The following is a 22,635-nucleotide window of genomic DNA, read 5'->3' as shown; positions in this document are numbered from 1 at the left end:
ACATTTTGCTTAGTGCCCCCAAAAGGGTAGGGCCGGCTCTGACTGCATGTGTGGGTATGGATGTAAGTACACATACCCACGAGCCACTGCAGACCCTGATGAGTTCAGATTTTTTTGTGGCCCCCACCCCCATCAAAGTTGCTCATCCCTGTTGTAGATAATAATATCATCACATTGTGGGTATCTGTGCCAAAGCTTTATAAATTGTTTCATTAGCTAAAATAATATGAATGCATATTGTGACAAGACTATTGATATGTTGCATATCAAATGGCCACACGTTAGAACAAAATAATAGTGTTCCTCTTGCAATGCCTAATTACATATCCTACATATCTTTCATGATAAGGAAAGATATTGGTTTAAAATGACTACATGTCAGGACCTCTGGAAAATAAAGAAGAGTAACTTGCATAGTCAGTAAAGTGATAATGATGCTGACTACCACAGAGTGGCAGCATTGCAGCTTGTGGTTTAAATCACTGATACTGTAACATTATTCTCATGCTTCACTGGAGAGCCCCATAGTATGATAACCTGATATGCTCCAGTATCAGTTTGGATTCCAGGCTAATAATACGAGCCCACCCTACCATAAAATCTGTTGCTAATCACAACGTCCAACAAACCAAACTTGAACATGATGTTAAATTGAGATTATGAGAGAGCCATCTGTTTAAATCAATTGAATTTGCTGGCGGCAACATGATGAGACGGTCCAGCTTTTCCAACTCCTGTCCAGGTATTCCAACTCCTGTCCACTCCAACACAGAGTCTGCTTTTCTGCACATAATCAACAAAACCAGCAGTCCCCTTTGAACAAATCCTTGTTACCATGACAGCAGGTAACAGCTAATATGTCAATACATTTTCATCCATGCAGATACATCAAAAAAGCTTACCGTGCTCTTGTACCTTTGTGTGCTCCTGTCTGATGTGTGTGGTCTAACCTGATTGTAAATATAGAATACAGATCTGCTGCCTGTGTGTGTTGACATGCTCCTTTTAGTCAAATATGAAGGACATGATCCCTCTGTCTGAAGGATATCTTGGGCAACATCTCCAAGCTCTGCAACTTACAGCCAGCACCTCACAGCTCTGATAGCACTACAGCTGACAGCTCTCACTCCATTGGAAAATTATAGGACAGTATTAGGCCTTAATGTTTGTTCAGGGTATGGGGAGAATACACACGCTCTAAAATAAACATGTGTTTGTTTTTGTTGGTTCTCGAGGTCAGAGTGGCAGAAAAAAGAAAAATGGCACAGGTGGCCTGGGGGAGGGGTAAGTGTTGGTATGCAGAGGTCTTGCTGTCCCTCATCCACATGGATCAGGCCCATAGGGGGGTCGGTGTGAGACAGTGTGACTGAGTGAGGAGCAGAGCTCAGCAGAGATGTGTCTTGGCTCTTCTGAGAGCAGAGAGGGATCTGTTTCTGAGTAGGGTTGTGTGTGGCTGACCAAGGTTACTGAGCTACTGCAGAGCAGAGCAGAGCAAATCGGGCATCTTATATTTAGCATTGCGACATGCACGCTACGGATTATGTCTTGGGTGTCTCGGGTTTCGCCTTCAGTACGTTTGTGGGTGTGGAGGGGGTCCGGTAACTGGTGGGAGGCCTCTCTTCAGGTGAGGAGGTGGTGGGTTACTGACGTTTAACCCCCTCTCATTCTACGAACATCTCACAGGCAAGCTCTTCCTCTCTGTCTCTCTCTCTCTCTCTCTCTCTCTCTCTCTCTCTCTCTCTCTCTCTCTCTCTCTCTCTCTCTCTCTCTTTCTCTCTCCCACCCTCTTGGTTTCTTTACCTCTTTACTTCTTTCTCACACCCTCACACAGGAAAAGGCTTTTTACGGTGACACAGTCGTTTCCCATTCTGGAAGGCTATTTGGAGGGTGCAGATAGTAAGACAAACAGTCGCAGAGCACATAGAGGACTAATCAGAGACAAGTAGAGAACACTAACTAGGTTTTTGCAAACCATTGGAGGGACCTCATTTTAGTGCGGAGGCACATTAAGGTCATAGTTCAAAAGGGGTCATGGATACACTGGCTTTAGAGGCGAAGTCAAATGGGCAAGAAAAGAAAAGTTCAGCCCAGAGACCAAGACCTAAGCCACCCAAAAAGGCCAAAAGGATTGTTTACTTTGAGGTAGAAATCGTGGATGCAAAGACAAAGGAGAAGCTACTACTCTTGGACAAAGTGAGTGCCTGGAGTGTGTGTGTGTGTGCGCGAGCGTGTGTGTGTGGCTGTGTCACTGTGTCTCATCAGTCACTGTGCACGTTCAATACTGTATTTGATACTGTACACTGAGCAAAATGACATTTAAAAGTCAGAAATAATCAGCTGAGGTCTAATTATAGTCCTAGTAAAAGCCATAATACTGTCTGATGAAGTCAGAGGACACTTGTTTGCTTTAGCTCAAGAAGTTACCGAGTCATCCCTTTGACCGGACAGCCGGCTAATTTACAGTTCTCAGACAATATGGCTGATTCTACAGAGGTTGTGTTGCAGTTAGGAGGTGAAAATTCCCCCTGATCTTGTAGGAATCTTCTGGGCTAGTTATGAGTTATGTGTCAGCTCAGTGTCCTGAAGCCAGTGGGTGTCTTGAAGCCAACAGCAAGCACCATGTATTTAGTGGCTTTTATGAATGTGAGCGGTTGTGTTGCAATCATAATTAATTACGGTTGAAATGCTGTATCATAGTCTCACAATTACTTCAAGATCTTCATTATGAAAACAGATGCAGTTTCCTGTAACTGTAGGCTGTTTTAATTTGCTTGGCTGTCTTAACAGTGGGAATAAATCTGTTAGTGTTATAGCATATGTACAGTATGTGGTATGGTACTAATTTCACAACTTGAAAACAAATATCAAACTTTAGTCAATAAATCTATCTGGGATACATTTATTAGACCCATGGTAGTAACACTAGTAGTATGTTTGATTGACTGTCTTTCTGAACAGGTTGAGCCAACTTCTACTATTTTGGATATTAAGGCTTTGTTCCACAAATCAAGTGAGTATATGACAAAGTCCAGGCCCACCTTAAGAGTGCGTGCACCACAAACATTAACATTTAAATTATAGTAATTTAGCAGACGCTCTTATCCAGATCCATTTTCAGTCATTGATGTAACAACATGAAATGTAAAACATTTTTGTAACATGATCTACTCTCTACACCAGGGATGGGCAACTTTGATGGGGGTGGGGGCCACAAAAAAATCTGAACTAATCATGAGGGGCCGCAGTTGCTCTTGACTGCGGAGAGAAAATCTTTAAGTTTTAGAGTTAGTTTCATGCAATTCTATACATTTTGTCATGGGGCATAACGGAAATGTTGCAGTTTTAAAGCAAGTTTGCTGCTATTATACACATTTTGCCATGGGGTGGAGAGGAACATTTGCCATTTTACAGCTAATTTCCTGCAATTCTACACATTTTGCTATAGGGTGGAGAGAAATGTTTGCATTTGTTTTTAATATGATATCTGAGTGAGACTGACTAACAAAATCAATTGATCCGCGGGCCTTCAAAAGGGGGACCAGTTGCCCATCCCTGCTCTACATGCTTAGAACAAAATGTGCTTTCTAGAATCTAAAAGGGTTCTTCGGCTGTCCCCATAGGAGAACCCTTTGAAGAACCCCTGTTAGTTCCATGTAGAACCCTTTTGGTTCCAAGTAGAACCGTTATGGGTTCCATGTAGAACCCTTTCCACAGAGGGTTCTACATGGATGGAACCCAAAATGGTTCTACCTGGAACCAAAAAGGGTTCTCCTATGGGAACAGCCGAAGAAGCCTTTTGGAACGCTTTTTTCTAAGTGTGTAGATATGTATGATCCATATACAATATGTCCTGATAATTATGAGGTTAATCTCGCAATGCCATCTTTCCAAGTCTCGTTAATTACTCGGCTACTGGAAGGAAGCCTAGAAATGGAGGCTATTATAAGCTTAATTAACTTCTGTCTTCTTGCCAGATCCCCAGTGGTACCCAGCCAGACAGTCCTTACGCCTGGATCCTAGTAAGCCCCACACCTCCCATGCATGATGCCTCAGCTACCTACACAGACTCATATGAGTGCTAGAAATTGCTATACCAAAACCGTATTAAGGTCTTATCTTCTGTGATATGGTCCGCAATGTCATGGCTGACTGTAGCATTGTGCTCTGTCTTGCTCCTCAGAGGGTAAGGGTCTGAAGGATGAGGACATCTTGCAGACACTTCCTGTTGGAACCACGGCCAGCTTCTACTTCTCTGACCTGGGGGCCCAGATCGCCTGGGGCACTGTGAGCACATGCAAACACACACACACACGCGTGAATGCACGCACGCACGTACGCATGCACACAAACACACACACGAACGCACTTGCGCACACACACACACATTCTACTGTATATCTTGACTCCTGCATTTAAATATACACAGCCACACTCCTTCAATTAATCAACTATAGCCTTGCATATAAATATACACCCACACTGACAGATAGATGCACTGTACTCTGGTTCGGTTTTCTCTCACCTCCTAGCTCCTCTATCTTCTGTCCTAGGACACATAATCTCATGGCCCTATTCCCCCCACAGGTGTTTATCCCCCTGACCTCCTTTTCACCCTCCACTGCCATAGCCTCCTCAACTATTCTCCACAACCAACCACATACTGTAACCACGCTCCATGTCCTCAATCCTCTCACCCCTTATCCACCCGTCTCTGAACCCCCGGTGGAATAGGGTGACGCCAGTGTTGGGGGGTAGCGGGGTCCAATGTCCTCCTTGCAGCCTGGCACCATAGCTGAGATCAACAGTAGCGATCAGTCACCCGTGCTGAGCCTGGACCCATGCCAGAGGTGTTGATTCATAGATCTGTTTCATCACAAACTGACTGTCAGCTAAGCTGCCCTATCTCTTGGGGAATGCTTGTGTTACATGCCAACTTGTTTTCTCTAATACTCTATTACAAATAATCTACTTGCCCTCCTCCCTAGGCACTCCTGTAGATCTGAATTGATCGGATAGCTTTAAGCAATATGATAAAACTTCCATCCAGCCTATCAGAACGCAAGGTGAAGCAAGTAGCACCTACCGATCCAATCAGCACCAACAGTGCCTTGCAAAAGTATTCATCCCCCTTGGCGTTTTTCCTATTTTGTTGCATTACAACCTGTAATTTAAATGGATTTTTATTTTTATTTCATGTAATGGACATACACAAAATAGTCCAAATTGGTCAAGTGAAATGAAAAACATAACTTGTTTCAAAAGATTCTAAAAAATAAATAATGGAAAAGTGGTGCGTGCATATGTATTCACCCCCTTTGCTATGAAGCCCCTAAATAAGATCTGGTGCAACCAATTACCTTCAGAAGTCACATAATTAGTTAAATAAAGTCCACCTGTGTGTAATTAAGTGTCACATGATCTGTCACATGATCTCAGTATATATACACCTGTTCTGAAAGTTCCCAGAGTCTGCAACACCACTAAGCAAGGGGCACCACCAAGCAAGGGGCACCACCAAGCAAGCGGCACCATGAAGACCAAGGAGCTCTCCAAACAGGTCAGGGACAAAGTTGTGGAGAAGTACAGATCAGGGTTGGGTTATAAAACAATATCCAAAACTTTCAACATCCCACAGAGCACCATTAAATCCATTATTAAAAAATGGAAAGAATATGGCAGGGCAACAAACCTGCCAAGAGAGGGCCGCCCATCGAAACTCACAGACCAGGCAAGGAGGGCATTAATCAGAGAGGCAACAAAGAGACCAAAGATAACCCTGAAGGTGCAAAGCTCCACAGCGGAGATTGGAGTATCTGTCCATAGGACCACTTTAAGCCATACACTCCACAGAGCTGGGCTTTACAGAAGAGTGGCCAGAAAAAAGCCATTGCTTAAAGAAAAAAATAAGCAAACACGTTTGGTGTTCGCCAAAAGGCATGTGGGAGACTCCCCAAACATATGGAAGAAGGTACTCTGGTCAGATGAGACTAAAATTGAGCTTTTTGGCCATAAAGGAAAACATTATGTCTGGCACAAACCCAACACCTCTAATCACCCCAAGAACACCATCCCCACAGTGAAGCATGGTGGTGGCAGCATCATGCTGTGGGGATGTTTTTCATCGGCAGGGACTGAGAAAACGGTCAGAATTGAAGGAATGATGAATGGCGCTAAATACAGGGAAATTCTTGAGGGAAACCTGTTTCAGTCTTCCAGAGATTTGAGACTGGGACGGAGGTTTACCTTCCAGCAGGACAATGACCCTAAGCATACTGCTAAAGCAACACTTGAGTGGTTTAAGGGGAAACATTTAAATGTCTTGGAATGGCCTTGTCAAAGCCCAGACCTCAATCCAATTGATCATCTGTGGTATGACTTAAAGATTGCTGTACACCAGCGGAACCCATCCAACTTGAAGAAGCAGTTTTGCCTTGAAGAATGGGCAAAAATCCCAGTGGCTAGAAGTGTCAAGCTAATAGAGACATACCCCAAGAGACTTGGGTTGGGGTGAATAGTTATGCACGCTCAAGTTTTTCGTTTTTTTGTCTTATTTCTTGTTTGTTTCACAATAAAAAATATTTTGCATCTTCAAAGTGGTAGGCATGTTGTGTAAATCAAATGATACAAACCCCCAAAAAATCCATTTTAATTCCAGGTTGTAAGGCAACAAAATAGGAAAAATGCCAAGGGGGGTGAATACTTTTGCAAGTCACTGTACATGTCTCACCTTTATGTCTTCCCCCCTCCTCAGGTCTTCCTATCAGAGTGTTATGGACCACTGCTCATCTACTTGATGTTCTACTTCCGCCTGCCTTTCATCTACGCCCCAAAGTATGACTTTAGCAGCAGCAAGCACTGGGTTGTACAGTGAGTGTCAAATTACTGCATTTTCAAGGATCTATTCTATCTCTGTCACTATACCTCGCACTTCTAAATATTTCAGGCTCTCCAAGTGATGATTACAGTGACATAATTACGTCAGGTTGACAGGTGATGGTGTTAACAGTGAAGATAATGTGTGTGCTGCATCAGAGAAGCATGACAGCCATCTTGGACTGTCATAGAGACCAGTGAATGAATGATGTAGTAATCAAAGCTAAATATGTGATGATAATAAGATGTAATCTATACTATGATAACTTTTCCCCTCCCGCTGCAGTTTGGCCTGCATGTGTCACTCATTCCACTATGTGAAGAGAATCCTTGAGACGCTGTTCATCCACCGAATCTCCCACGGTACCATGCCACTGAGAAACATCTTCAAGGTGAGAAGATTGAATAAGGGCATCTTATTGTACTATTTCACTGTAGAGCCCCTAGTCCCGCTCAACCTGCCTCAGATAGCTCCTTTGTCCCACCCCCCATACACGCGGAGACCGGCTCAATCGGTACCTCCAGTGATGCTATCTCTTTCAGCGTTACCCAATGCTTAGGTGTACCTCCACTGTACTCATATCCTTCCATATCCTTGTCTGTACATAATGCCCTGAATCTATTCTACAACGCCCGGAAATCTGCCCCTTTTATTCTCTGTACCCAACGCACTAAAAGACCAGTTCTTAAAGCCTTTAGCCGTATCCTTATTCTATTCCTCCTCTGTTCCTCTGGTGATGTAGAGGTTAACCCAGGCCCTGTAGCCCCCAGTATCACTCCTACTCCCCAGGCACTATCATTTGTTGACTTCTGTAACCATAAAAGCCTTGGTTTCTTGCATGTTAACATCAGAAGCCTCCTCCCCAAGTTTGAGTTATTCACTGCGTTAGCACACTCTGCCAACCCTGATGTTCTAGCAGTGTCTGAATCCTGGCTTAGGAAGGCCACCAAAAATTCAGAAATTTCCATCTCGAACTACAACATTTTCCATCTATATAGAACTGCCAAAGGGGGCGGAGTTGCAATCTACTGTAGAGATAGCCTGCAGAGCTCTATCATACTATCCAGGTCTGTGCCCAAACAGTTTGAGCTTGCCCCCCATCTATCCTCAGAGTTCGTACTTCTTGGTGACCTAAACTGGGATATGCTTAACACCCCGGCCGTCCTACAATCTAAACTAGATGCCCTCAATCTCAAACCAATTATCAAGGAACCTACCAGGTACAACCCTAAATCCATAAACATGGGCACCCTCATAGATATCATCCTGACTAATTTACCCTCTAAATACACCTCCGCTGTCTTCAACCAGGATTTCAGCGATCACTGCCTCATTGCCTGCGTCCGTAATGGGTCCGCGGTCAAACGACCACCCCTCATCACTGTCAAGCGCTCCCTAAAACACTTCAGCAAGCAGGCCTTTCTAATTTACCTGGCCCGGGTATCCTGGATGGATATTGACCTCATTCCGTCAGTAGAGGATGCCTGGATGTTCTTCAAAAGTGCTTTCCTCTCCATCTTAAATAAGCATGCCCCATTCAAAAAATTCAGAACTAAGAACAGATATAGCCCCTGGTTCACCTCAGACTTGACTGCCCTTGACCAGCACAAAAACATCCTGTGGCGTACTGCATTAGCATCGAACAGCCCCCACGACATGCAACTTTTCAGGGAAGTCAGGAACCAATATACACAATCAGTTAGGAAAGCAAAGGCTAGCTTTTTCAAACAGAAATTTGCATCCTGTAGCACTAACTCCAAAAAGTTTTGGGACACTGTAAAGCCCATGGAGACTAAGAGCTCCTCCTCCCAGCTACCCACTGCACTGAGGCTAGGAAACACTATCACCACTGATAAATCTACGATAATGGAGAATTTCAATAAGCATTTTGCTACGGCTGGGCATGCTTTCCACCTGGCTACCCCTACCCCGGCCACCAGCTCTGCACCCACCGCTGCAACTTGCCCATGCCCCCCCCCCAATTCTCCTTCACCCAAATTCAGATAGCTGATGCCCTGAAAGAGCTGCAAAATCTGGACCCCTACAAATCAGCTGGGCTAGACAATCTGGACCCTTTCTTTGTAAAATGAGGCGCCGAAATTGTCGCAACCCCTATTACTAGCCTGTTCAACCTCTCTTTCGTATCGTCTGAGATCCCCAGAGATTGGAAAGCTGCTGCGGTCATCCCCCTCTTCAAAGGGGGTGACACTCTAGATCCAAACTGTGACAGACCTACTGTATATCCATCCTGCCCTGCCTTTCGAAAGTATTTGAAAGACAAGTTAACAAACAGATCACCGACCATTTCGAATCCCACCGTACCTTCTCCGCTATGCAATCTGGTTTCCGAGCTGGTCATGGGTGCACCTCAGCCACGCTCAAGGTCCTAAACAATATAATAACCGCGATCGATAAAAGAAAGTACTGTGCAGCCATCTTCATCGACCTGGCCAAGGCTTTTGACTCTGTCAATCACTGCATTCTTATTGGCAGACTAAATAGCCTTGGTTTCTCAAATGACTGCCTCGCCTGGTTAACCAACTACTTCTCAGATAGAGATCAATGTGTCAAATCGGAGGGCCTGTTGTCTGGACCTCTGGCAGTCTCTATGGGGGTGCCACAGGGTTCAATTCTCGGACCGACTCTATTCTCTGTGTATATCAATGATGTCGCTCTTGCTGCTGGTGACTCTCAGATCCACCTCTACGCAGACGACACCATTTTGTATACATCTGGCCCTTCATTGGACACTGTGTTAACAAACCTCCAAACGAGCTTCAATGCCATACAACACTCCTTCTGTGGCCTCCAACTGCTCTTAAACGCTAGTAAAACTAAATGCATGCACTTCAATCGAACGCTGCTTGCACCCGCCCGCCCGACTAGAATCACTACTCTCGGCCGTTCTGACTTAGAATATGTGAACAACTACAAATATCTAGGTGTCTGGTTAGACCGTAAACTCTCTTTCCAGACTCACATTAAGCATCTCCAATCCAAAGTTAAATCTAGAATCGGCTTCCTATTTCGCAAACAAAGCCTCCTTCACTCATGCTGCTAAACATGCCCTTTTAAAACGGACTATCCTACCGATCCTTGACTTCGGCGATGTCATTTACAAAATAGCTTCCAACACTCTACTCAGCAAATTGGATGTAGTCTATCACAGTGCCATCCGTCTTGTCACCAAAGCCCCATATACTACCCACCATTGTGACCTGTATGCTCTCGTTGGCTGGCCCTCACTATTCGTCGCCAAACCCACTGGCTCCAGGTCATCTATAAATCACTTCTAGGCAAATTGGTCACCATAGCAACACCCATCCGTAATATGCGTTCCAGCAGGTATATCTCACTGGTCATCCCCAAAGCCAACACCTCGTTTGGCCGCCATTCCTTCCAGTTCTCTGCTGCAAATGACTGGAACGAACGGCAAAAATCTCTGAAGCTGGAGACACATATCTCCCTCACTAACTTTAAGCATCAGTTGTCAGAGCAGCTTACCGATCACTGCACCTGTACACAGCCCATCTGTAATTAGCCCACCCAACTACCTCATCCCCATATTGTTATTTACATTGTTATTTATTTTGCTCGTTTGCACCCCAGTATCTCTATTTGCATATCATCTTATGCACATCTATCACTCCAGTGTTAATACTAAATTGTAATTATTTTGCACTATAGCCTATTTATTGCCTTACCTCCATAACCTACTACATTTGCACACACTGTATATAGATTTTCTATTGTGTTATTGACTGTACGTTTAGTTTATTCCATATGTAACTCTGTGTTGTTGTTGTTTTTATCGCACTGCTTTGCTTTATCTTGGCCAGGTCGCAGTTGTAAATGAGAACTTGTTCTCAACTGGCTTACCTGGTTAAATAAAGGTGAAATAAAAATCTCCAATCTCCAATTCTAAAGAGGATCTGTGATCCAGTTTGATCCAATGATCTCTGATAATAACAGTATTTCTATACCTTTTATTTAGTGGTTTACTTTCATGTGACATAGTTTCTAAACTTATTGTCTGGGGTAAACATATTGTCTAATTAATTTGTTATTACATTCTGATGACTTGTAAAACTGGTCTTGCTTCTTTTCCAGAACTGCAGTTATTACTGGTGTTTCGCAGCATGGATGGCCTACTACATCAACCATCCACTCTATACACCGCCCTGTAAGTCCTGTCTACCCTGAGGTGATATCATATCTAACCCACCTAATGCACACTGATCTCTACACTGTCTGCTGGTTGCCAGGATGTTACAGAATACAGATAGATCTTTTCATAATCCCTAATGACTTTCAATGTTCTTTCCCATGATACATCACACCTGCTTGTGTGTTTACAGACTATGGGCAACAGCAAGTGAAGACAGCACTCATTATATTCTTAGTAAGTATTCTTTAGTTAGTGTGTTGAAGATTATATTTATTTTAATACCTCATGATGTAATATATTAATTTAGTAATTTCTTTGTAATGGAGTTGAGGCTACACAGTAGGCCCATTAGGCACAAATAATCAGTGGTGTAAAGTACTTAAGTAAAAATACTTTAAAGTACTATTTAAGTCATTTTTTGGGGTATATGTACTTTACTTTACTATTTCTATTTTTGACTTTGACTTTTACTCCACTACATTCCTAAAGAAAATAATGTACTTTTTACTCCATACATTTTCCCTGACACCCAAAAGTACTCGTTACATTTTGAATACCAAGCAGGACAGGAAAATGGTCAAATTCACTCACTTATCAAGAGAACATCCCTGGTCATCCCTACTGCCTCTGATCTGGCGGACTCACTAAACACAAATGCTTCGTTTGAGAATTATGTCTGATTGTTGGAGTGTGCCCCTGGCTATCTGTAAATTAAAAAAACAAGAAAATGGTGCCCCCTGGTTTGCTTTATGTAAGGAATGTGAAATAATTTGTACTTGTACTTTTACTTTTGATACTTAAATATATTTTAGCAATTACATTTACTTTTGATACTTAAGTATATTTAAAACCAAATAGTTTTACTCAAGTAGTATTTTACTGGGTGGCTTTTACTTTTACTTGAGTCATTGTCTATTAAGGTATCTTTACTTTTACTCAAGTATGACAATTGGGTACTTTTTCCACCACTGCAAATAATAGTCTTACCACCAGATACGAGGAGACGAGGTTACACAATAATAACATCATTAACATCAGTGCAATATAGATCAGACTTCCCAGCAGAGTAACAATAATATCTTCATGGAGTTACTAGAGTTATCACATTGTTATTACATAGGTATAAGAGCAACTTAATGTAAAGTTTCACCAGGAAGTGTCACCAGGTCTTCTTTTGTGTTTGGTTAGAGTTGTGGCTGATTGAGCCCTTTGTCATGTTATTGTATTTTCCTCATCCTCACAGTTCTGTCAGGTCGGCAACTTCTCCATCAACATCGCTCTACGCAACCTCAAATGTTCAGGTGAGCTCCCATAGGCTCTTGCTTATATTATTCATGCAGTGCAGTCCATTATCAGATATGTACTTCGAAAGTTAGCACACAAGGTTCCTAGGTTCCTTCCTTTCTAGGGAGTTTTTCCTAGCCACTGTGCTTCTGCATCTACTTGCTCTTTGAGGTTTTAGGCTAGGTATCTGTATACTTTGTGACAACTGCTGATGTAAAAAGGGCTTTATAAAATACATTTGATTGATTGATTAATTGACGAGCACTGCTTTACAGGATCCCCCATGTTAACCTTTCCATGTTAACCTTTTCTTCTCCATTCTTTCTCATATTATCCCAGGTTCGAAGGTCAAGAAGATCCCACACCCGACTAAGAATCCGTTCACCTGGATCTTCGCGTTGGTGTCTTGTCCCAACTATACATACGAGGTGAGGCGTTCTAGTAAAGAATGGTGGGTTGATTGAAATATTTGTATTTGCACGTTTTAGACTGGAAACACTTTGAAATTCAGTTTCACTTCCCCTCATGGGGTTTGGAGTTATAGTGATGCTGCCACCTTCTGGCCAATAGGTGTCAAGAGAGAATAAATGGAACGGTATCAAACACATGAAACACATGGTTTCCTTGTGCTTGATACCATTTAGTTTAGTCCATTCCAGCCATTATTGTAATCCGTCCTCCTCTCACCAGCCTCCAGTGGTACTACATGTATAATATGTGTAACAGTGTATCTGGTCCTCTGCAGCTGGGGTCGTGGATGGGCTTCACAGTGATGACCCAGTGCTTGCCGGTGGCTTTCTTCACCATCGTGGGCTTTGTCCTGATGACGGTGTGGGCCAGGGGAAAGCACCGAAACTACCGCAAGGAGTTCCGTGACTACCCCACCCTGCGCTCCCCTATACTGCCCTTCATCCTTTAGTCAGAGAAGGGCTGGTCCCACACATAACTTGACCCCCTTCAGCCCCACTGCAGTCTACAGCTGGACTCTCAGCGCATGTTCCCTGGTGTTTCTGACTGGGTAGGTTGGAAGGAGTTGTTGGAATAGTTCAACTACACTGTGACTCTGGTCTTAGGGAGTTGAAAACCCTTTGATGACTTAAATGCAGATGAGTCTTAATCTGATGTAATGTGTACTACCGGTACCTACTGTACATGTCATGGAGTGGAAGCACAAATTAATGAAAAAAATACACTTGTTTTACTAAAGCAGTGACTTAACTGTCGGCTAAACTGTTCTGTTGGATTTTGTATTATTTGTTGCATGTTATAGCTTGTCGTTTGTGTCAAGATTTAACGTGTCATTGTTTAAATTAAGTTTCATCTAACAGCATTCTCATTGTGTGATGGTTGGGTTTCAGACAGTAACACTAATTAATTTACATATTCGTCTTACCGCTTATTATATACACAGAGGTAATAAATATCACACCACAAGAGTGGAAAAGACAACTTTATTTTTCCCCCTGGAAACAGGGCCAACATAACAATTAACAGTGTGACATCAAACACGTAACAGATGGAAATATGGAATGTGACGTTGTTTCAAAAGCAGAAGGCAAAATTAAGAGAGCTCATTGTAATCCTCTCAGATAACAAGGTTGCATTTGATCAAGATGTCCATCATATCGTGGGGAATTGTATGTTACTGTGTTGAGATTGTAAACAAAGAAAATGTATTAGTGCTACAATGACACTTCCTAAAGTTTTTGGTTGGTTAATTTTCCCTTAAAAAAATAACATCATTCAGTTGTTTTCTCTCCTCAAACTGAAGCAGGCAGGATCATTGGGCCTTGAGCTACATTGGTTCTGGTCTGCCAGTCCATTTCAACTAGAATTCTGCTTCAAACAGTTGTAATTTTGTAGATGAAATCTAGGTTCATCCACAGTAGATTAAATTAGATTAATCTAAAATGTTTAGAAATGAAGTGAACATAAATGAGGGGATGAGGAAATGTAAAAGGCAAGCATACAAACATACAAATGACAGATTATGTTGCCTTAGTTTAGCAGGTACTACATACTGTATATTGGTATTTCTAAATGTTAGTGAAACAGTTAATAACAGTAATAAAACATAGGTCAGTACTGGTGAAGCCATGAGAACGTCTGGAGACTAAGCTTAATTTCCATTGCTGGTATAATGAGAGATTGACATCACTGACCTTTGATGAATCAACAAATTCATACTGTACATTCTCAAATTAAATCAGTTCACATTGTCATCATAAAAGAAAAACAAAGTTGAGTTTCTAGTTAAACTGAGGATATCATATGACATTTGATATGTCTTTTTAAAAATACTGTCTGAGTAAACAATGAAGAAATGTAAGTACCATATTTGCTAGAACAGATACACCAAGGATACATGTTATTATTTTCTTGTCAGACTGACTCAGAGAGCACAGAAACCAGTCTTTTAAAGAAGGCTCCAGTGGTAGCCAAGTCTAGAGTCTGAGGAATCCAGAGAAAGTATTTCTCACTGGCTGCACTCACTGACCCGCCCCTTACATAACAGGCAGCCCTCCACTTGACTTTTATAGCGTCCTTAGGCAGGTTCCTAACATTCCTATATGAGTTTAGAGGGAGATCCTATAAAAGCAATACCACCAGAATGGGTCAGGTGACAGCAGTCCTTATCCCCAGTACCACAGAGAGGTGGTATGGAAGCCCACGTACACGTTTATAATCACTGTCAAGGCCCAAGTCACTACCACAGTGTCCTTTTCCCCACATCTCCTTGAACCGTTACAGAAGGTTCTAGAGATGCAGTGAACACAGTATGTGTGTATACTGTATGAATACAGACAGATACATCTGCTCCTCAGAGGAGTGTGTTGTTCCGTTCCCCCCTCTCATGGTCAGAGATCGTCCTCCTCATCCAGGAAGTGGGTCCTCTGCAGCACCTTCACGTGGCGCTCGTAGATCTTTAGGGCGGGCCCAAGTCTGATGGACAGGCCAGTCAACACGTCACTGCGCTGCATCAGGAGCAGGGACTTTCCATCAATTTCCTGTTGGGGGGAGAACAGATGGAGTAATTGAACTAACATCTAAATGTGGATTGGAGTGTGAACTAGTTACATCAAAGCAAATGCATCCTAGTCTAGGGGGTACAGGATCTGTTGCTTTGGTTTATGGATGAGCACATTCATATATTCTAATGAAAGCAATGCAAATGTCATGCATATATTTCATGTATGCTTTCATATCATTTAACTTACTATTTGCCCAAGCCATTTACCCAGGTCAAGAAACAACCACCAGCCAAGCGATACTCAAATACATTTTACACGATGGCCACTTTTAGAAGTCAACAGGAGGTCGAGGGCCACGGGTCTGTGTGGACACCCCACAGGCTGCCATTAGTGTCACTGCACTAGCCCATAGGACCTTCACTTCATACAGATTACTAAGAATTGGATAGGTGGTACTTCAATGCAATAAGGTCAAATCTTCACCTTGTCTACTGATGGGCTACGTGGACTGTTCACCATATTGATTATAATATACCCAACACTTTCACATCTCCAGGAGTGCCTGGGGGCTGTCTCTGGCTAGCTAGAGGCTGTCTCTGGACAGGGATTCGGTCTGAGTGGTTGTCTGAGTGTACAGATACTGCCCCTGTGTGGCAGTTTGAGGGACTGCACTTACCTGTGTTCTGAAAGCTACAGCCTGCTCTGGAAAGCCTGCAGCAGAGAAGTAGGTGGCCACGTCCGCCACGCTCCACAGCAATAAGTTCTGCCTCGTCGTCTCCTTCTTCACAGAGCTGTGGGGTAGAGGATGGGGGAGATAGCGTGAGACACTGCAGACAAAACACAACAAATGTGTCCTTTTGTTGACGTTGTTTCGTTTGAAGGGATTTGTACAGTGTGCTATTTGAGGCTGTTGGTGTACCTTGGTTATTTCTGTATGATGTCTACATTGAAGTGAGTTGGTGTATTTTGGGGTGGGAGGCTTAACAACAATGTAACTAACATGTAATAGGTTAACTTAGTGCACCAAAGCTCTAGTAAGGATGCAGTGAGTGTCCCCTGAGTACAAGATGGTGTCAAAAACATTAAGCGACTCACACTTCTCCGTTTTTAAAATCGTTCTTGACATCGTCTTGAGCCATCACGTAAGAGGCAACGTCCATCCCCTTCTTGTATTTAGCAACTGTAATAGATACAGTGGCCGGTAAACAGAATGTCTCTCATATCCTAAACATCCTCACTGGGAACACATGAGAAAAATAGAAATATGAGAAACTAATATGAGAGATGGGCATAGAACAGAAGAGAAAACCCACAGTCGTCAGAGGGAAAAGACAACGTCTTGGGCCGTCTGTCAGAACCCTTCATGGTCTCATCCACACAGTCAGGAACCAGTTGGTCAGAAGTGAGACCACTCTCCTCCATCCTCACCCCATCCTCTCTCTCTCTCTTCACCAAGCTCTTCTGAACCCATGGACAGGTCCCCGATGGCTGTACTATCGTCTTTAAAGCCCCTGAAGGGGGGGGGGGGGGGGAGCGAGAGAGATGCCCAGTCATACATCGGCATAAACACACACATCAGCTTGAAACTGTCTCCTGGCATTGGATGCTTACTCACTCACTGTACTGTAACTCATTGCTAGTCGCTACAATGCAAACCTACTCCTAAAACACTCAGTCACTACCCAGCATTAAGACACTACGGCAAGCACAATTAAATGTTAGTGTTTTCTCCAAAACATGAGTAACATGGTAGATTCTGTCTGTCCCTTACTGGGCTTGAACCAGCAATCTTCTGTTCCCAACAACACAACGCACTCACAAAGCTGTTACCCATTGCTCCACAGACACCATGGCCAGTGCAGAGCAAGGGAAACAACTAGACTACTTCTAGGTCTCAGAGCGGGTGATGTCACCACTGGGCTGTACAGCTAACTAGCTAGCCATTCCACATCGGCTACACTTGTACACATAGTATGATCTGTTAATACAGCATACTAACCAGTTCCTGTGTTTCTCTGCATCCCTGAGGGTCCATGCTCAGCAGGGCAGAAGGCAGAGTCACACAAACACTCATTTTGCCTGAGGGCCAGGGGACTAGAGGGGGACAGAGAGCTGGACCTCCTACTAGTCTTGCAGGCAGAGGGGTGGTCAGACACAGGGCTAGGGCTTGGGCTTGGGCCAGGGCGGGAGCCGCTGGGGGAGCAGGGGGCAGAGTAGGGGTGGGCAGCGCCAGACCCCCCCTGCACAGCTTTCTCACCCCCAGGAGAGGGAGAGGAGCCCTCGTGGCCATCATCATCAGCCCCCTCTTCCTCCTCCTCCTCCATGGTGCTGTCTGTCTCCATTGACACTGGCACCTCATCCTGGAACACAATCATTGCAACATAAGAATTTGAACAGATTCACTATCCGTTTAGCTTTTTTTTGTGTGTGAAAACATTCTAATCGTACTCCCCCAAAATGATCCACCCCACTTTATTATTGTGAACAAGAAAGATCAGTTGGTTACTACATCACTGACATTAATCAGGTGCTTAATGTATTAATAACTTTCTTGGGTGTAACAGAAGAACTGATCTTCTCAATACTGGCAGAGAATATTAATTCAGATCATTTCTCATAAATTAACAATAAAGTGGGAGTGTCAATCTGATTGACAGCACAACAGCCTATTGGCTAGTCTACAACCCTAATATATTGACCAGTTTAGATCAACTAGGCCAACAACAGCTCTGCTGGTAGTGATAAGTACAGCAGGAGAAGCAACATAGCCTACTCAGGCAAGGGAGGGGGAAGGGACAGCAGGCCACTGGAGGGGGAGGGGGAGGGGGCTAGTGGGGAGAGAGTGGCCCCCGTTTGTCCTGTAAGTTAATGATTGGATAGAAGTGTATTCTGGCATTCTTTACTTAACTTAAACATTATTCAAAATATCTAATTTACATTGAATATCATGTAAACTGCGCCATGATACCTACACATTTTCTTCTGACCTTTCGCTAGAGCAGCAGTCAGACAAACATGAATTCATTTTGAACGCAGCTAGGCCTACACCAGAAAGGAGAAACTCACGAGCGTGCCATAAACTGTAATCAGCGGGTTGAAAATGTGTTTCAGCGCACATGGTGTGCGTTAGCGCGAGTCGACTCCTGATTAAAGGAGACATGACATAAAGCCACGCTCATACAGACGTCGCAATAACCAGTCTTCATTTGACCGCTGTCGACAATAATTGCCTTTGGAGGCCTTGTCCCCGTAGAGCACACAGGATGTTCACTCCGTTCGGAACTACAGTTGCGCTATTCGTCCACATTGTGTTCGGTATCCAACCACAATTACTCATTCCAATATAGCTTAATATGGGCCACATATAAGTTTAGAAGTGTTATTCACATATGCACAGGGTTTATTTCACTCGCTTTGTCGTCGATGACTGTATATAAGCGCAGAAATGAGGTTATTCAGCCTGTGTGCGTGTCCAAAGCTACAACTAGCGGAGGCGCGAGTACGAGCGCTCAACTCAGCAGAGGCCGCCCCGCACCTCAGAGGCGCTTGAGTCAGACATTATAAAATAACTTTAATTGAAGAACAGGCCTAACTACCATTAAAATATTTTGACGCTTAATCATGAGCTCCATTATTTGGATATGCAGAATAGGCTATTTGGATTTGTCAATAATCGTTTTAATTATATATATTGGCCCAAAAAATAATACTTGACGCAATCTGCTACTTTTTCTTGTGGATATATAATAAACTACAGGAACAGAGCGTGGACAACGTCACCATTTTCTCCCATTTTAAATGTAAAAGTGCGCAATGGAGGAGTCGCGCGAAAGACTTCCCACTTCAGTCAGATAGAGCGCTCCTGAATCTAGTCCAATGTGGCCGATTCTAGCCACGAAGCTCCCGATATAGCAGCAATACCTTCAGTAGGGTTACTTTGACTTTGGGTAATTTTTTCCTGCGACAGACGCTCGCGAAACCCATTAAACCCGCGGCTTCATATCTAGCAGCGTGTTACTTATGAATACATCGACTGTCACCCCCTTCGTGAAATACCCCGAGCACACGGTCCCCCATTCGGTCACGCACATCCGAGGTATGTGACTTTCGCTTCGGCCCCCCTTCACTGCAAAGCCGAGTTTGTGCTTGAAAAGAGCCTTCGGCTGGTAGGCTGTGGTTGTTGCTAATGCTGGCAATCGTGCAAGTTTTTTTTTTGTCGTTGTTTGCTCTACAGCTTTAGCGCCCGGACAAACTCACTTCTACACACAACCTCTTTTTTGTATTATTACTGCAAGCGCAGCTCCCATTGGTAGGCTATTTTTCACCTCGGTCGCGCGAGGTAGCTACAGCCGCTCCCCGTCTGCGGCAGTTTGTTTCGGTGCACTTGCATTCATCACGCCACCCCTCCCTGAATAGAGAATCCCGCTTTACACCATTTTCCTAGCTACACCATATGCCGGTCTACTCAGTATAATAGTGAGGACGTGGGTCTGTTATCTTCTCTGGGGAAGATGGACGGTGTGTCACGGCACGGGGTCACTGAAACAGGCTGCCTTGCGTTACCTCCAAATTCTCTGTCTCATCCTGGTCAATGGGTACGAGTGCGCTGTCCCCGTTGCTCAAATCGGAGTGGTTAGCTTCTTCCACGGCAGTTGTTTTGGTCGTGTGATCATCCTTTTTCCTGCTTCTTCTGACTACTTTGGCTGCATTTCGATACGAAATCGAGCCCTTGTAGTTAACTTTCAAGACTGTTTGCTCTTGGATCAGTTTCTCGAGTTCCTCGCTGGTTCGTTCTGGCGCCGATCCATGTCGTCTCCGGACCATTCGACAAATTCTTTCAAGGTCTGGTCTGGCTTTTCGCGACCGCAATGAGTCAATAGTGTCCAAAATCCAATCGCGGTAAACGGGTTCAGACATTCTCCTGGTTGGGGTCGTTCGTTCGGTTTTGCCCCAGTGCGTCAACCTTGTTGCGATCCGCGGCTCGAGTCCAGCTTGAGAAAAAATTGAAACCTCGCTGTACGCTTGCGTTGTTGTGCGCTTTTAAGGTGACCCACTTGAGATAGAATCAAGCTCTACAGGAGATATTTAAGGTGGTATTTCGAAGTTAGGACTAACGAGGCGCGCATGTGTTAATTTATCATCACTTGAAAAACAAAAACAAAACATTTAATACTTTTTATAATAAATTGGGGTAAAAAAATGATACGTCTCGTATAATATAAAATGGGTGAGTCTGGAAGGATAAAGCCACTTTTTCACCCAGGGTGTGATATTGTCTGCGATAGCAAGGTAGTAGGCCTACAAGATGCAGATGGATAAGGAGGACCTGCTGTTATTACCATGGCGGTGGCTGGCTCCAGACCAGACATATAGCCAGGAGCCATCTTATCAGTGAAGGTATTCTCCTCCATCCCCATCCGACCTTTTCTGGATCGATGGCCAGAGGCTGAACACTCATCTGGAAGGCTCCTGAGGAATAGACAGATTGACATACACATTTGTATACGAGATGTAGGCCCACACACAGGTTGAAATCAGCCCAATCCCCCCCCCCCCCCCCCCCCCCCCCCCCCCAACAACCAAATGTACTGTGCAAACAGCAATACATCTTCTGCCAACATACACATTTTCTGTTAGCAAAACAGTCTGTATAATCTACAAAATGTACTGATACAATTTTAATTTTAACAAGTAAAACTTTATTGGAATGATACATGTTGCAAAATATTACTATTTTTTTAAAACATACTCGTTGTGTCCTAAGGGTATCTGTCAAGTTCTCCAGAAGGTAAGATCATTAAGACTGTCAAAGGCAGAGATATACAGTATTGTTTCCCAGGGGGGTACAATACACTACACCATCACCCTACCCAGATCGGGAAGGAAAAAGATTCAAATGTTTTTTGTTTGTTGAAAATACACTTAGAAAATATGAAAAGTAAAGCAACGTTTTCTCCATGATGTAAAAAATGGAGACGTTCAATATGAAGTGTATGTAAAACTAGAATGCTAACAAAGGCAATCAAACAGAGTGAAAAGATGAGCACAGAAAAGCTGATGATGGATAGGGTTATAATGATGACTGGGGGAGTGGGAGAGGCGGTCAGTAGAAACAGGAAAAAACATGTCATAGACATGAGGTCATGGGTCAGGAAAGCCAAATTAAATAAAAAAAGCTGTCATGTCATCAGTGGATTGAGGAGCTCATCCCTCCACTCTAATCACTGAGTTTGACTTTTCCAGCACAAAACCTTAACTGTTTGCAGGACCAAAGGGTACAAATATTTATCTGAAGACCATCAATTGACCAATTTTCTAGTCACAACTTAGGCTTACATTATCACATTTCTTTAAAAAATATATATATATATATGACATGATTCGAGAAGTGAGGTGTGCTTCGAAGGATTCTAGCAAGGCAGTGGAGGTGACTGAATACCTGTAGCTGGCACTGACCCTCCATTACTACTAATGATGCTTAGAAAGACCAGAAGGATGCACAACAATGAAACAAGCAAAATATCAGTTGGTTGTGGTAAATGAATGGTTGCAGATCTCAAAGTCATTAAAACATGTCATAGGTCTGGGACATCTTGCATTTCAGTTGTTTCGCCACATGCAAGAAAAAAACAATTCAGAGAACCGTGATTTCTGAAAATACATAACATTTCTTCTTCAAAGAGCACAAGTTTGGAAGTCTATCTCCACTCAATACACTTATTTCCCCCCCTGTAAAGTAGCCTTCTTACCAGACCGCTCCAGATGTAACCTCTAGACTGCCAAATAATCATTTTCATAAATTTGATTTGTGAACATTCGGTAGAAATAAGCCATACTACAATAGACTTAATGACAAAACTGAATGACAAATACTGTATATTATCAAATACAAGAAATGCATTTTCAGGAGGTGCACAATGTGTGGTGCCTAATAAAGGCTGGTGGGTGTCCGAATCACTGTCAACATTGTGTTTACATAGGAAATGAATATAACCTTATTACCCCAAATAAAAGCTTGTGGGGAAAACAAAGCATGGTTGAAAATCAACTAAACCATGTCAATGGGTTGGGTCATCGCACCTCTGTCTACACACCAGCCATTGGTGAGATTTGGGCTGCGATTGTCTTGCATCCAAAAAGATGACATTGCAAATCAAATAGAATAAAAATCACACGATAGCTTTTCAAAATCCATAAATCAGATTGTTACATACATTTCTCATGAGGAAAATGAAAATATTTTCACAAATTCACATCCTGACTTCTAACAGTCACACATGGTGACTGAGTGTCCTTTTGAAGATGATGATTTAAGAGTAAAAAGGCCAGCAGCAAGT

At 43.3% G+C, this 22,635-nt stretch overlaps 2 protein-coding genes across 3 annotated transcripts; one reads left to right on the top strand and one right to left on the bottom strand.

Moving 5' to 3' along the window:
* Positions 1-2,031: 2,031 nt before the first annotated feature.
* LOC311103802 (very-long-chain enoyl-CoA reductase-like) lies at positions 2,032-13,245 on the top strand (the record flags this gene model as incomplete). The annotated part of the gene is made up of 11 exons (XM_084145451.1): positions 2,032-2,193; positions 2,959-3,010; positions 3,975-4,019; positions 4,181-4,284; positions 6,752-6,867; positions 7,160-7,265; positions 10,985-11,057; positions 11,233-11,276; positions 12,286-12,343; positions 12,666-12,754; positions 13,072-13,245. The coding sequence occupies 11 exons, from the start codon at positions 2,032-2,034 to the stop codon at positions 13,243-13,245; spliced, it is 1,023 nt and encodes a 340-aa protein (XP_084001577.1).
* Positions 13,246-13,758: 513 nt separating this feature from the next.
* Positions 13,759-20,862, bottom strand: LOC311103772 (sterile alpha motif domain-containing protein 1-like). Of its 2 annotated transcripts, none has more exons than XM_084145423.1 (6): positions 20,638-20,862; positions 17,298-17,658; positions 16,612-16,809; positions 16,394-16,478; positions 15,975-16,089; positions 13,759-15,334 (listed from the first exon to the last, which is right to left on the bottom strand). In XM_084145423.1, the coding sequence occupies exons 1-6, from the start codon at positions 20,794-20,796 to the stop codon at positions 15,185-15,187; spliced, it is 1,068 nt and encodes a 355-aa protein (XP_084001549.1). In that variant the 5' UTR covers positions 20,797-20,862; the 3' UTR covers positions 13,759-15,184. The 2 variants fall into 2 exon arrangements, with proteins under 2 accessions (XP_084001549.1, XP_084001548.1); XM_084145422.1 differs by lacking the exon at positions 20,638-20,862 and adding an exon at positions 19,862-20,331 and having other exon boundaries at positions 13,761-15,334.
* Positions 20,863-22,635: the final 1,773 nt, after the last annotated feature.

This window comes from Coregonus lavaretus (assembly GCF_964263955.1).
Source record: "Coregonus lavaretus genome assembly, chromosome: 28".
Taxonomy (NCBI): domain Eukaryota; kingdom Metazoa; phylum Chordata; class Actinopteri; order Salmoniformes; family Salmonidae; genus Coregonus; species Coregonus lavaretus.
Note: the sequence above shows the minus strand (reverse complement) of the source record. Positions and strands in the feature narration are given on the sequence as shown.